Below are 15,899 nucleotides of genomic sequence, written 5' to 3'. Positions count from 1 at the left end.
AGAAGATACAATAATAAAAACGTTTGTAGAATTCATATTTGTAGAGCGCAACAAGGAGCTAAGATTTAGGACATAACCGCTAGTTTTCTGAGTGATGCACAAGGTATGGGGCGATAAACTGTTGATATGTTACTACAGAACGTTGATTCTAACTCTACTAAATAAATTCAGCGTTTATGTTTTTTTTATATTAAAAGTGTTAGTTTCCTAAGAGCTAAATTCACCGCAGCCCAAGTGACTTCAGCACCTCCCGCAGTAGAATAGGCCTACACATTACGCCGCTCGGAACGCTTCAGCGCCAGCGGGCAGATCAATGGAGTCACACTCTTAAGCAATATACCATTTGTTAAAGCTTAAAAAATATGCAACTTCGTTGGTTTAAATGAATTTTACGTGGGGCCTTTCATGTTTATGTAATTGTATTTTTATTTTCTTAAATTAAAAAAAAAATTGGTTGTCTGTAAAGTCGGTTTATGGACGATAGTTTAACGTGACGTCATAACAAAATATTGATGAAATGATTGCATACTTTTATGAATAAAATTGAATCAATTTTATTGAATTATCACTATTTTGTATTGATACAAAGAAGGAGTGAAATGAAATCTACTACCTATTTAATGAAAATATATTTAATCTTTATAAATGTGTTTGTTTTTAACAATTGAAGTTAAGTTCCTAGAACATTTTGGGCTTCATTATGAGATTATACTATAGAAATTGCATTTACAAAATTTATTTTTGTGGGTCAATGCAAGAAATTGTAACATAGGCCTTAACTGCACGATTTTGGTACAACGCACAGGGTTTGCAGCGGTAAACTTTTGATATGTTACTAAGAAATATTGATACTGCTGCTGTACAAAATTTCAGGTTTTATGTAATTTTCCATATGTTAAAAAACTTTGTTTCCTAAGACCAAAATTTGTTCCAACCCGAGCGACTTAAGTACCCACACGGTAGGATACACACTACGACGCTCGGAACCTTTCAGAGGCCCGGTCAATTGAGTCAGAGAATTAACCAATATACCATTTTAAAGCTTTAAAAATATGCAACAACGTTTGTAAAAGGGATTATTACGGCGGACCATATATCTTTATGTTAATCGTGTTTTTAATTCTTTCGTTGTGAATAAAAGACACTTCTTATTACTTCATCGATTAATATCGTACCTTTAGTATTAACATTTTGAAAATGTTTTAACATAAATGTGTAAAATGGTGTTTCTAGATTATTTGGATGCATTTACGGAGAGTCTACGTTAATAACTGCGTATACGCGAATCATTTTAATGAACTGCTGTAAGTCGCTGCCATCTAGGACTTAACTGCACGTTTTCGGTGATACGTACAAGGTCTACAGCAGTAAACTTTCGGTATGTTATTAAGCATAGTAGGCTCTACCACTGTGCAAAAATTCAGCTTTGGGCAAATTTTTCACAGATTGAAAGCTTTGTTTCGTGGACGACTCGGGGTGCTCGCCTCGCAACAAGAACCGGGGGCGACAGCTGCAGGCACTCTGGAGCCGGGGCGCCCGCCCGGGCTGTGTGCCTGCGGGGAGGGCGTAGAGGCAGTCAGTCACGCCCTGGAGGTTTCCAATACAGGAGCTCTTTGTTGGGAATATAGTGAATACCAACTCGCGGACAATTCGGCGGAAGTCGCTGTTGTATCGTCGGCCCTGAGAAGATCAGTGGAAGCCGATTTTTCAAGTCGATAATGGGAAAGGAACGAGAATATTATAATAATACAAATTTGACAAAAAGTTGCGTGTAAAACGTTACACTACCAAAGCGTTGTGCTCTTATTTATGACAACTTGGTATTGTTCCACGTAGTGAGAACAAAACATGCAACACGCTTTGTTGCTGGTAAGACGAGAGTCGTAGCGCCAAGGTGCCATCCTTAAGGATGTGGTTCAGGTGTATAATACATTTTCTGCCATTGCGATACTTGACTGTTATTCTATTTGAAAACGGGAAAACTTCTATTGCTGCCTATTCGAAGACTTAACTTTGCTATTGCAATTAAAGCTAACGATAATTAGATAAAATAACTTTTAACTCTAAAAATAGGAGCTAGAGTATGAGTCAAAATGCTGTCAATCAGTGTTGTTATGTAACAGATACCTAACATTTTATTCATACATGATAATCAAAATATGTAGTTTCATTGTTTTTTCTAAAGTATTATCCCTAAAGTCTCCTACAGATACAATTGGATCATAGTGCTCCATTAATGAGGAAATAATTATTTTCTTTATTTTGGTGAATACATGTGATGGCAAAATTAAAATTTTTAAGTGAAATAAGTATAAATACTGCTAAGAGTAAAAGAAGTTTTATGGATTACTTAGATGCTTTGTGCGTTTCCTTTTTTTTCTTAACCTAACTAAAACCAAATGTATTTGGGAGGGTCTGGGTTAGGGAGAGACCTAGGTCCGTCTCAGGCCGAAGCCTATACGCTCTAATCATGCAGGGGTTAGCCATGCAGGAGAGGTCGCATGCATCATGTGCTAGGAGGGAATTGGTCAGCCATGGCCACCATTAGTGCCATGACAAACTCCCCTCACTGACTACTCTAGACTAACACTAGATAAGGTGGGCCCAGGTGAAGCCTCTATTGACAGAGGGAAAACCCTGGGCTCATTCATGCTGGATGCAAAATTAATGTATTAATTAACAAGCAGGTTGGTTACGGGAACAGAAGGGTTGTTCTGGAAGAAGAGTTGGACAGAGTAAAAAAGCACTACTAAGCGAAGGTGGTGAGCTTGGACTGTTTGGTCCGTGTTCCCGCCATGATGCCAGCCAGCACACATTCTTAAACTAGAAATATCAGTATGAATGTGTACATGTGTATGGGATTATTCTTGGGCGCTTCGCCATTCAAGGTCTCAGGAGACCAAAAAAGTGGAAAATCAGACGATAATTCGAGCCCTGCTGGGCCGAAACACGACAGTATTTTTCGCCTACACGGAAGGACCTACAGGGAGGGCTGCGTCGGTGTTGGGCGTTGTATGTCAATTAGAACCATATTATACTTAATAATACTTAATACTATGAGCTGCCAGCTTAGGATTGCAAGAACTGTGCTTTTTCGCTCCGCGCGCATTGGCCGGCAGTCTGCGCGGCCAATCACGCGCGACTATGGCGGCCGGTGGGCAAGGAGCGATTTCGGCCGCTTATATTTTTGTCTTACGTCCGGATCAAAATTTCCGAGCGATAAAACATGTGGGTTTTAACTATTTACGCATTTATCGTAAAATGTTTCTGGGGTTCGAATGTAAAAGTCTTGCAAAGTTTCCGTGTCCGTTTCACAATGCAAGGCTTCTGTAGGGTAATACATTGGAGCGTCTGTAGCTATTCGAATACATTTATTCTGAATTCGCTGCAGCTTTAATAAATGTGTTTTCGCAGTGGTTGCCCAGACTGGGGCTGCGTACGTAATAATAGGGTGAATCAGTGTTTTGTAGAGCACAGTAAACCGTTCGTTACTGTGCCTCCACATCGCCTGCTCATTACTGGATATAGTGAGCTTAGTCTAACCTCAGCTTGAATTCTCTAGGCATCTATTATCTATATGATGGTGCCAGAGAAGCTTCCTGTCCATGTGGACGCCTAGATATTTTACGACGTCCTTGTGTGGGATTTGTTCGCCAAACAAACGTATTTATGGCCTGTGTTCTACAGGTGGAAGATTTCCGCGAGTAAACACAATAGCTTCGGACATCGTTGTGTTCACTTTGCTAAGCCAGGTCGTACACCATTGCTAGCACACAGCTAATGCATCCGTTTTTTTTCCTAGCCTAATTTAATCTAAGCTAATGCAGTCTGGTAGTGGCTAGGTGAAGTGTGTATGATCTGCTATACAGAAACGTGTCGTTTGCATAGCACATAGCAGCCTAACTTCACTAGGCGGTGTTCGGGGCGTGGCAAATCTCTAGAAGGCTATATATGTTAAATAGAACAGGGCCTAGAATACTGCCCTGTGGTACGCCTGCTCTTATTTGTTTGATGTCAGACATAGTTCTTTAAGTTGATACTGTAAACGTTCTGTCTTCTAGGTAGGACGCGACTAGCTTGGTATAGCAGACCAGGAAATTAGTTTGATATAGTTTGTATAGATTAGCCCCGCGTGATAAACTCTGTCGAAGGCTTTTTCTACGTCTAAAAACGTCGCAACTACATAATCTTTTACGTTGAAGGCGCTTGTTATCTCTTCAGTGAGGCGTATGAGTTGGTGCACTGTCGAGTGATTACTGCGAAAAATCGAATGGCCTAAGTGTACAGGCCTGCCCGATCCGCGGACGAATATTTTCACGTTCTGCGCGCATACTTTTCGTTGGTGATACTGCCGACGAGCGCGGGTTTGAATGGTAGTTTGATGATATGAATTGACAAACTGCTAGACTGTGTGTAATATAGTTACCCAAATAACACTAAAACAACAAAAATGAATTAAATAATAAATAACCATCTCTTTTAAAACTATAACGTGTCAGAACTGAGTGTTATTGTGCAAACAAAGACTAATTTTAGCAAAGATTATTGCACGAAGTAAGGGAGGTAGGGTTATATGAATGGTCAAAATAAGTTTTTATAGCAACTGATCTTGAGAAAATGATTTTTTTGTTTGTGTAGGCCTCAACTTTGACAGCTGAGTAAAGTTTATTTAAACAAAGGCACAGCATTTCAATAAGTGTTTTATTTTTTAATGAATTTCTGAATTATAACCTTGTCACAAATTTTTATGTAGGATACATACAGATGCAAGTTTATTATAAACTGAACTATTAGTATTAATGTTTATACGTTTCATTTAGAAAATAAATTTAGCTCATATTGTTACATGAATTAATATATCTGATACGCTTACTTGCGTTATTAAAATAACTTGCATTAACTTCGGAACAATTGTAACGTGTCCCAAATTTTCGGTTGTAAACGCAAACCAAATATTTTCATTTAATTATATTATTAATTGATGTCATGTTATGTTGATAGAACTAACAAAAAACGGCGAAATATAAATTCAAATTTTTTATATTCGTGCTTTATTGTTTGGCTATTTATTTTGGCAATTTTTCATAGTTTAAGCACTTATGAAAATATTTACATAAAATTCTTATAAATGTTTTTTGAGATTCTTTAATTATGTGTGATGATTCTGCTAATAGTTGTTGAGATAACTGAGGTAGATTACCGGTATTTTACCATTGGTTTTGTATTTTGTATTACGTTAGCTACTTTTAAAATACTTTTAAGTCATTTGGATGGTTGGTTAAGTTTTGTTAGCTTAATTTAAAACATTGTTTAATCGTGTGAATGGCTGGAGGGATAAGGTAATTTAATTTCGAACACTGTTCAATTATTTGAATGATTGGTTGTATACAATATTCATTTAAAATACTGTATATTGGTGTAAATGTTTGGGTAAGTTACGTTAGCCACATTAAAAATACTTAACGGCGTTCTTCGGGATAGGTGTTATTCAAAAAACCATTAAATGTTCTTAATGGAGAACCTTCTCTAGAAAATTAGCATTACTTGAAATAGGGATAACAATCTGCAGGTAGAGAAGTAAAGATTGTGTTAGGTAAGTTCCGGGAAGAGGAGTGGCAGATTTTGCATTTAAAACTGCAGAATAAAAAGTACGAATTTTTGAAAAATTTAAATATTTAAGCTTTGTGAAACGATTAATAACCATGCAACATTTTTAAATAATCAATATTAATATTACAAGAGTGACATATTTTTAATTATATAATCTTGATTTTTGAAATAAATGCTTTTTTTTCGGATGAGGTTGTACTAACCAGCGAAATGATTTTTTTTCCGTATCTAAACTACCGCGTTATTATTTTCCTGCCTAGTATTTTGTTAGTACAATATATAGTGCACAAAATAATTTATTACGGTTGTGGCAAACAACAGTTAACTGGTGTCACTGCTACAAAAGTTTAACATTATTTAGCCAAACTTGTGTTGTGAATGTATTACACTGAAATAAATAATAAAATCACTTCAGGCTATATAAAAAAAGATTGTCAAAATTAAATGATATCGTAGCTTTCGTCCATTCGAAACCTAAATTGGGCGGAGACAAAACAAAATACAGAAAAAAACTTATTTTGTAATAAATGAGGCAATAAAATTAGTTATAGGTATCTAATTTCTTAATTTATTTACTTGAATGGAAATAAATTTGCCATTAGAATCATCATTTGTTGATAACCGCCGTTCTAACAAAATGTAAAACTCAGATTAACGTATATTTCCGTATACATAGCCTACTTTAGCAAAATATCTCCAGAGTGACGTCACAAATTGCTAGCCAGTGAAAGAGAAAGGTGCGCAAAAGGATACATATATAACTTCACGATTATTCACCCGTTATGTTCACAGTTGACAGAACAGAAGAACGAATGAATATCAAGCAATGATTTGTGTAACATTTTCTTAAGTGTTATGAGTACGTAATAAATATTCTCGCAGAAACTGTATGGTGTTATGTAGGCTGAAGTATCTATTTATTCGATTTTTTATTTATTAGAAAACAATTTGATCCGATTTCCGCATAGGTAGTTGAGAAGTGTAATTAGGATAAGAAATTTTAAGCTCAATATTGTGCTAAAACAGATTAAGATAAATTGTAATTGGAACCGAATTAGGGGTCTATATGTAAAAATACAAATGTTTGTTAAGTGACACAATATTTCTGTAAACCTTTGTGTTCTGTACCATTACAAGAAGGAACAATCATATTTCTATACATTTGAGAATAATAACAGTAGTATTACAGAATTATTTTTATTTGGTTTCATATAGAACTTCTATAAGCACTCGAACTATGGTCAATGGACTGGGAATGTTGCGTTTAATGCCGATTATAATGTGTTGTGTTTGTTGCCAGCCAAACTTGTTTAACTATATGATAGAACCTTACACTTAGTACGTGTGATTTCCAAGTGATGTTATGTTCTCTGGATTATGTAATTACAGTTTCCCTTATACAAATGTACCGAACAAATATAAAGTGTTGTGGTGTATACCACCATGGAAATATAAGAAACCTCTTAGTTAACACTAGGAAAATAACAAATGCAAGTGACAAGTAGCTCATTTGACATTGAACAAGAGGATCGTTCCAAAGAGAGGTTGCACCCTCCTTCCTGAGCGAGCCTTTTGTGACGTAGCAAGTTGTTTCTTGTTGCATTACAAAGAAAAATTGAAAAAGTAAGCCATAAATTGCACCATTTTAAAACATATTTGCAACATTCCAAACAATTGCTTGAATATCTTTCACACTTGGGGTTGGCTAATGACTAAATTTCGAATAAAATTTTCTATTTACTCATTGATATAACGTTACGTTAACCATACAAGCACATTTGTTGAAATGCAGCATGTACTTTGTATGGTGTACAATTAACAGCATCTTTCATGTACTTTATTTTAATAATTCTTGGGAATTTTTTTTCCAGAACTAATTAATATGTTCTCGCCCCTTAAATACAGGTAACGAGATGCTGGCCCGTTACCATCACATGCAAGGTCTCAATAGTATTTAAACAACATTATTCTAATGTATTGTTATTGTGGTGACTAGCGAATGAATGCAGCAGATTCCAACTCTTCAGAATTGTTTCCAGTAGACGCAGCGTCGCACTGCGTGGCTGAGACTGGTTGATAATTGCTGGCTCCTCTGTGACATTGTGGGCATTGGTGAATCAAGCTTGTCGTGAATGTCAGTGCGCTTGCAAACTGACTCCCCTGCTGCAGCTCATACACCGGTCGTCACTGGATTCTGATGTACTTTGTAATAATTAAGATAGTTTCTGAACCAGAACAGTTGATAAGCTACGGTCCTGAATCAAAAAAGGTAAATTTAAAATGTGTCGTAACTTTATCTTTGAGCCTCATTTAGAAAATGTTAACATACTCACCTTTCATTGTTAGGTACATATTTTTTTACACAATCCCGCATAACCCTGCAAGTTATAAAAATTCTTCCAATGTATGAATTTCCCAATTACATACATATTGATAATGCCGAATGTGGACTTTATATATATACACACATGCATACTTACACATATATGTATAATAATTGAAAGAAAATGTTTGCTTCAATGTCTCCCCTATAAATAATAAATGAATTACCTATATGATTAAATATCCGTGTTCTTAGTGGATATAACTAGGAAAATCTGCATAATTTGTATGTATTTTGGTAGTTATTAAAAAAGTACAATTAAACTTACAATATTATGAATTGTCATACCTCTAATGTTAAATTTTACTCTTGTACAGATAGCACACTGTATCTAAGTAACATAATTAAGATGTCACAGATATAATAATTAATACTTACTAATTTTATTCGACAATGTGTTTCCGATTCATTTGACTTCTTGCAAATGGGTTATAAATTAAGTATAACTCCAGAGACGTACCAAATTAGGTTACCTTGAGAAACTCATGACGTCAGCGTGTATGGTTTATGTGTTAGGGAAAATTTATTCAAATACTGTGTATTAAAAAAGTGCATGACATGGTATATTATTGTTTTATTTTGAAACAATTAACCCGAATTATTGCGAACACCATGGTAATATGCTTAAAAAATGTGTGAACTCTGGAGTGTATGAGAAGTTATTTCCAGGCCGGCCGTCGAATCGTCCGGTTTTAGGATCGAGTATAAATGACAGAACTTCGACTATCATCCCTTTTCTACGTGTGTCTAAAACCAGCCAGGAGCGTGGAGAAACCCCCCTGAAAAGCCTGACTCGAATGACAATTGAAATGTTTTCCTAACTTAAATTAAACTAAGCTAAAGTGTGTGGGAAAGGGGCCAGTTTAAGGTAGGACCTAGGCGTGTCTCAGGGCAAACCCTATACACTAGAATAAATACCAATTATTTAAGTTAAATACAAAGCGCCATATCTTGCGTTTAGGACCTTGTAGTTGGATTTTTATATTTCAGTTTTAAACGGAGAAATAAAATGGTTTTTTCAGGTCCTGTAATGGGCGGGTGAAGCTATTGCCTGCAAGTAAAACAGGGCGCGAGATCTTGTTGCTGTCCGTCGGCATTAAAAGTGTCAGCCCAGACAAAAATTCTGAAAAGTATATTTTGTTAAGAAACGTTACAGCTTTCATTTGGTACATGGCTGATATTCGGCCAATACTTGGTATGAGTCCTGGAGTCGTTTTTATAAAATGCAAGTTTTTTAAATATGTACCTTCTTTGACCTTATATATTTTAAAGAATACTATTAATAAATACTATTTTTTTTAGTTAAATACAAAGCGTCATATCTTGCGTTTATGACCTTGTAGTTGGATTTTTATATTTCAGTTTTAAACGGAGAAATAAAATGTTTTTTTTAGGTCCTGTAATGGGCGGGTAAAGCTATTGCCTGCAAGGAAAACAGGGCGCGCGATCTTGTTGCTGTCCGTCGGCATTAAAAGTGTCGGCCCAGACAAAAATTCTGAACAGTATATTTTGTTAAGTAAGGTGACAGCTTTCATTTGGTATATGGCTGATGTTCGGCCAATACTTGGTATGAGTACTGGAGTCGTTTTAATATAATGCAAGTTTTTGAAATATGTACTTTTTTTGAATTTAAATAATTTAAAGAATACTATTAATAAATACTATTTTTTTAGTTAAATACAAAGCGTCATATCTTGCGTTTAGGACCTTGTAGTTGGATTTTTATATTTCAGTTTTAAACGGAGAAATAAAATGGTTTTTTTTAGGTCCTGTAATGGCCGGGTGAAGCTATTGCCTGCAAGGAAAACAGGGCGCGCGATCTTGTTGCTGTCCGTCGGCATTAAAAGTGTCGGCCCAGACAAAAATTCTGAACAGTATATTTTGTTAAGTAAGGTGACAGCTTTCATTTGGTATATGGCTGATGTTCGGCCAATACTTGGTATGAGTACTGGAGTCGTTTTAATATAATGCAAGTTTTTGAAATATGTACTTTTTTGGAATTTAAATAATTTAAAGAATACTATTAATAAATACTATTTTTTTAGTTAAATACAAAGCGTCATATCTTGCGTTTAGGACCTTGTAGTTGGATTTTTATATTTCAGTTTTAAACGGAGAAATAAAATGGTTTTTTTAGGTCCTGTAATGGCCGGGTGAAGCTATTGCCTGCAAGGAAAACAGGGCGCGCGATCTTGTTGCTGTCCGTCGGCATTAAAAGTGTCGGCCCAGACAAAAATTATGATTAGTATATTTTGTTAAGAAATGTTACAGCTTTCATTTGGTACATGGCTGATATTCGGCCAATACTTGGTATGAGTCCTGGAGTCGTTTTTATAAAATGCAAGTTTTTGAAATATGTACCTTCTTGACCTTATATAATTTAAGGAATACTATTAATAAATACTATTTTTTTAGTTAATTACAAAGCGTCATATCTTGCGTTTAGGACCTTGTAGTTGGATTTTTATATTTCATTTTTAAACGGAGAAATAAAATGGTTTTTTTAGGTCCTGTAATGGGCGGGTGAAGCTATTGCCTGCAAGAAAAACAGGGCACGCGATCTTGTTGCTGTCCGTCGGCATTAAAAGTGTCGGCCCAGACAAAAATTCTGAAAAGTATATTTAGTTAAGAAACGTTACAGCTTTCATTTGGTACATGGCTGGTATTCGGCCAATACTTGGTATGAGTCCTGGAGTCGTTTTAATATAATGCACGTTTTTGAAATATGAATATTTTTTGACCTTATTTAATTTAAAGAATACTATTAATAAATAATATTTATTTAGTTAAATACAAAGCGTCATATCTTGCGTTTAGGGTTTTGTAGTCGGATTTTTATATTTCAGTTTTAATCGAAGAAATAAAATGGTTTTTTCAGGGCCTGTAATGGGCGGGTAAATCTATTGCCTACAAGGAAAACTAGGCGCGCGATCTTGTTGCTGTCCGTCGGCATTAAAAGTGTCGGCCCAGACAAAAATTATGATTAGTATATTTTGTTAAGAAATTTTACAGCTTTCATTTGTTACATGGCTTATGTTCGGCCAATACTTGGTATGAGTCCTGGAGTCGTTTTTATAAAATGCAAGTTTTTTAAATATGTACCTTTTTTGACCTTATATAATTTTTAGAATACTATTAATAAATATTCTTTTTTTAGTTTAATACAAAGCGTCATGTCTTGCGTTTATGACCTTGTAGTTGTATTTTTATATTTCAGTTTTAAACGGAGAAATAAAATGGTTTTTTCAGGGCCTGTAATGGGCGGGTAAATCTATTGCCTGCAAAGAAAACTGGGCGCGCGATCTTGTTGCTGTCCGTCGGCATTAAAAGTGTCGGCCCAGACAAAAATTATGATTAGTATATTTTGTTAAGAAATGTTACAGCTTTCATTTGGTACATGGCCGATATTCGGCCAATACTTGGTATGAGTCCTGGAGTCGTTTTTATAAAATGCAAGATTTTGAAATATGTACCTTCTTGACCTTATATAATTTAAGGAATACTATTAATAAATACAATTTTTTTAGTTAATTACAAAGCATCATATCTTGCGTTTAGGACCTTGTAGTTGGATTTTTATATTTCAGTTTTAAACTGAGAAATAAAATGGTTTTTTCAGGTCCTGTAATGGGCGGGTGAAGCTATTGCCTGCAAGTAAAACAGGGCGCAAGATCTTGTTGCTGTCCGTCGGCATTAAAAGTGTCGGCCCAGACAAAAATTCTGAACAGTATATTTTGTTAAGTAAGGTGACAGCTTTCATTTGGTATATGGCTGATGTTCGGCCAATACTTGGTATGAGTACTGGAGTCGTTTTAATATAATGCAAGTTTTTGAAATATGTACTTTTTTTGAATTTAAATAATTTAAAGAATACTATTAATAAATACTATTTTTTTAGTTAAATACAAAGCGTCATATCTTGCGTTTAGGACCTTGTAGTTGGATTTTTATATTTCAGTTTTAAACGGAGAAATAAAATGGTTTTTTTAGGTCCTGTAATGGCCGGGTGAAGCTATTGCCTGCAAGGAAAACAGGGCGCGCGATCTTGTTGCTGTCCGTCGGCATTAAAAGTGTCGGCCCAGACAAAAATTATGATTAGTATATTTTGTTAAGAAATGTTATAGCTTTCATTTGGTACATGGCTGATATTCGGCCAATACTTGGTATGAGTCCTGGAGTCGTTTTTATAAAATGCAAGTTTTTGAAATATGTACCTTCTTGACCTTATATAATTTAAGGAATACTATTAATAAATACTATTTTTTTAGTTAATTACAAAGCGTCATATCTTGCGTTTAGGACCTTGTATTTGGATTTTTATATTTCAGTTTTAAACTGAGAAATAAAATGGTTTTTTCAGGTCCTGTAATGGGCGGGTGAAGCTATTGCCTGCAAGTAAAACAGGGCGCGAGATCTTGTTGCTCTCCGTCGGCATTAAAAGTGTCGGCCCAGACAAAAATTCTGAAAAGTATATTTTGTTAAGAAACGTTACAGCTTTCATTTGGTACATGGCTGATATTCGGCCAATACTTGGTATGAGTCCTGGAGTCGTTTTTATAAAATGCAAGTTTTTGAAATATGTACCTTCTTTGACCTTATATATTTTAAAGAATACTATTAATAAATACTATTTTTTTTAGTTAAATACAAAGCGTCATATCTTGCGTTTAGGACCTTGTAGTTGGATTTTTATATTTCAGTTTTAAACGGAGAAATAAAATGGTTTTTTTAGGTCCTTTAATGGGCGGGTGAAGCTATTGCCTGCAAGTAAAACAGGGCGCGAGATCTTGTTGCTGTCCGTCGGCATTAAAAGTGTCGGCCCAGACAAAAATTCTGAAAAGTATATTTTGTTAAGAAATGTTACAGCTTTCATTTGGTACATGGCTGATGTTCGGCCAATACTTAGTATGATTCCTGGAGTCGTTTTAATATAATGCAAGTTTTTGAAATATGTACTTTTTTTTAATTTAAATAATTTTAAGAATACTATTAATAAATACTATTTTTTTGTTAAATACAAAGCGTCATATCTTGGGTTTAGGACTTTGTAGTTAGATTTATATATTTCAGTTTTAAATGGAGAAATAAAATGGTTTTTTTCAGGGCCTGTAATGGGCGGGTAAATCTATTGCCTGCAAGGAAAACTGGGCGCGCGATCCTGTTGCTGTCCGTCGGCATTAAAAGTGTCGGCCCAGACAAAAATTCTGAAAACTATTATCTGTTAAGAAATGTTACAGCTTTCATTTGGTACATGGCTGATATTCGGCCAATACTTGGTATGAGTCCTGGAGTTGTTATAATATAATACCATTTTTTGAAATATATATCATATTTGACTTTTAAATAATTTTAACATTACGTATAAAAATTCACTTTTTTTTAATATTATTAACTAGCCTTACGTTTTGCCTTTATGACTTCGTAGTTGTATTTTGGCTTACATTTTGTCTATTTTATGTTTGGGTAAATGTTTTTGAAACGCGAAAACTGTCATGGCCGCAATGTATGTGTGCGTCTGTTGCTGTTGCTGTCCAAATGCATAATTTTGACTCCGGTGTTATTTGGGTGGGAGTTTGTTCGTGCCCGAGGTGCTCACTTGAAATCATAAACGCTTGTGCTCGAGCGCCACCAACAATGAATTCTCACATTGCAGAATCTGTTATCAATTTCGGAGCGGGACCTGCGAAGTTGCCGGAAGAGGTATATCATTTTTGTATTTAAATGCTTAGCTGAGCCTTGACTTAGATAATGTAATACTTTATAGTTTAATTCACTAAGTAGTCTTTGGTTTCTGTTTATGGCAATCAGGGACGTAACTAGTGGTGGGCTTACCTGTTACTTTTGAGTATCAGTGAAATCGGTTCCAGTGAAATTTAGGTTCCTGTGAAATTAAACGGTGAACGGTGAAATCTCTCTCTAGTGATGCTCGTAATCGTAAACTGCTTCCTCGCACCGAAAAATGGTGAAATTAAGGGGATAAGTGAAATCACTGCCTCTCGGTGAATGATGAAATTAAATACATGCAATGTTTTTCACAGAAACCTTTCATTTTGTTTTGAGTTTATTTCGAGTTAAAATTGAAAAATACTATATAATTATTATTTTAAAAATATTTTTAATAATATTGATTCCATATTTATATCCCTCTCCTTTCAGTTCAGTAATATAACGAGCACATATTAATTTTAAAACATTTATGAGAATTCATTATCTTCCGTGATATTCTGCTAGGCTTTCATTCGGTGAACGGTGATTTTTTTTTTACTGTAATTATTACAAGTATGCAATTCGTATACTCCACATACAGTTTTACTTCAAAATATATACATAAAAAAATGATTGTACTAAGACTGAAAACGTCAGAAACTCAATTCAACGATTATGTGGACACTAAAAGCTAGTGGTCGTATTACTGTAAGTAATCAATTTCACCGAATTTCACTGATACTTGTAGAAACTGGTCGCAGGTATACCCGTGAAATTTTGATATCGGTGAAAAAGTAACAGGTATGGATTTCACTGCCCACCACTAGACGTAACTAGACTAGTTTCCACCCGGGGAATAACTCCTCTTGGTGCCCTCTTTTTTTCTCAAACCAACCAAACTAAAACCTTTCCCTTCAACTCATATCGCTACTGTACTACATATTTATTCCACTAATCTAAATATTTTTGATTCAACGTAGATGGTAAATAAATAGAGTAATTTGCAGTGGTTTCAGTTTTAATACATCACAAGTTGATAGTACACGAAATATACCTACTAGTTTTTAAATATTTAACGATATAAATGTATTTATCTTTCCATTCAAGTCATTTAGTTCATCTGCCCTCTAAGATTTTTTTTTGCATTATAACTACAATATTTAAGTAAATATTTACAGTAAAAATAATTCTTGCCGGTTTAGAGCCCCCCCCTCCCCCCTCCAATGTGGCGCCTGGGGCACAAGTCCCGTCTGCCCCACTCTAGTTACGTCCCTGAGGCCTCTTTTTTATAATTGTATGGTTGTGTTAGTTCATGAAGAGATTGTGTATGGTTAATCTAAAGGTTGTGTATTAAGAGACCTTCCTAGTCAGGGGTGTAGCTGTGTTAGTGAGGTGAGGTAATATGTGTAACGCTCGGTGGTGCTTTTAGGGCGTTATCACCCCTAAGCAAAAGGCTCTGAACTGTCGTGCATAGGACAACTTTGAAATTGGAGCGGTAACCATAACATTAGATGGCGGAGAAATTAAGATAAATGTGTAATGAAAGTCCCTTGAATGTGTTCAAGAATCTTTATTCTGAATTCCCCCTTTCTGTTCCATTCACTTTTTAAAAATACAGTTTAAAAATGAAATACAAAAACAGAACATCCGTCAGCCCTCAGCACATTCTTAAATGTTTTTCGTTAACAGACACCACTTGGATATCATAAGTAGTTTTTAAATCATGTAGTTTCTTAAGCTCTCCACTCTCTATGTGTGGCCAGGTACGTGAGCCCCTTGATTGAATAAGTCATTTAAATAACAGTAAAGCCTCTGGCACAATGAGCCGTTGGTCAGCGGTACCAATCTTCTGCCGTTTGTGATTTGGCATCTGATTGACAAAGTGCTCTTGTTACATGACAACAGATCGACAAGGCTTAGATTAGTGGAACAAGGGATGTACGCAGAGGGGGTGATGAGGGGCATAAACCTCTCCCCCTAAAAATTTGAAAGCGAACAGCAGGCAAATAGTTCTATCTCCCCATCCTTCCCTGAAATAAAATTCTGCGTCACACTCCTAGTGTGACTGGTGCTGTATGAAGGACACAATGTTTTAACCTGTGCGCCAAACAATGTATAAATTGTTTCTTGTAATTACATATGCACCAAGTATATGGCAGTCATCAGTGTTACCAAAGTTTTTTTCACGCGATAGGTTTAG

The 15,899-nt window shown here is 35.4% G+C and overlaps 2 protein-coding genes across 5 annotated transcripts in view; both read left to right on the top strand.

Moving 5' to 3' along the window:
* Positions 1–5,181: 5,181 nt before the first annotated feature.
* LOC134527781 (solute carrier family 35 member E1 homolog) overlaps positions 5,182–15,899 on the top strand; it is a 308,654-nt gene continuing 297,936 nt past the window's right edge. The window contains exon 1 of one of the 3 annotated variants that reach the window (XM_063360727.1): positions 5,182–5,339. Coding sequence is in view for 1 of the 3 variants with exons in the window: in XM_063360725.1 (XP_063216795.1) it covers positions 6,466–6,469 (4 nt within the window). In the remaining 2 variants the exon portion in view is untranslated. Of the gene's footprint in view, positions 5,594–5,900; positions 6,470–15,899 lie in introns of those variants that run through there. The other 2 variants (XM_063360726.1, XM_063360725.1) reach the window with 2 other exon arrangements.
* The window catches only part of LOC134527780 (probable phosphoserine aminotransferase), a 44,985-nt gene continuing 42,559 nt past the window's right edge, over positions 13,474–15,899 (top strand). The window contains exon 1 of one of the 2 annotated variants that reach the window (XM_063360720.1): positions 13,474–13,693. In XM_063360720.1, coding sequence (XP_063216790.1) covers positions 13,499–13,693 — 195 coding nt within the window. In that variant the 5' untranslated portion in view covers positions 13,474–13,498. Of the gene's footprint in view, positions 13,694–15,069; positions 15,092–15,899 lie in introns of those variants that run through there. The other variant, XM_063360721.1, reaches the window with a different exon arrangement.

The sequence above is a fragment of the Bacillus rossius genome, chromosome 1, assembly GCF_032445375.1.
Source record: "Bacillus rossius redtenbacheri isolate Brsri chromosome 1, Brsri_v3, whole genome shotgun sequence".
Taxonomy (NCBI): domain Eukaryota; kingdom Metazoa; phylum Arthropoda; class Insecta; order Phasmatodea; family Bacillidae; genus Bacillus; species Bacillus rossius.
Note: the sequence above shows the minus strand (reverse complement) of the source record. Positions and strands in the feature narration are given on the sequence as shown.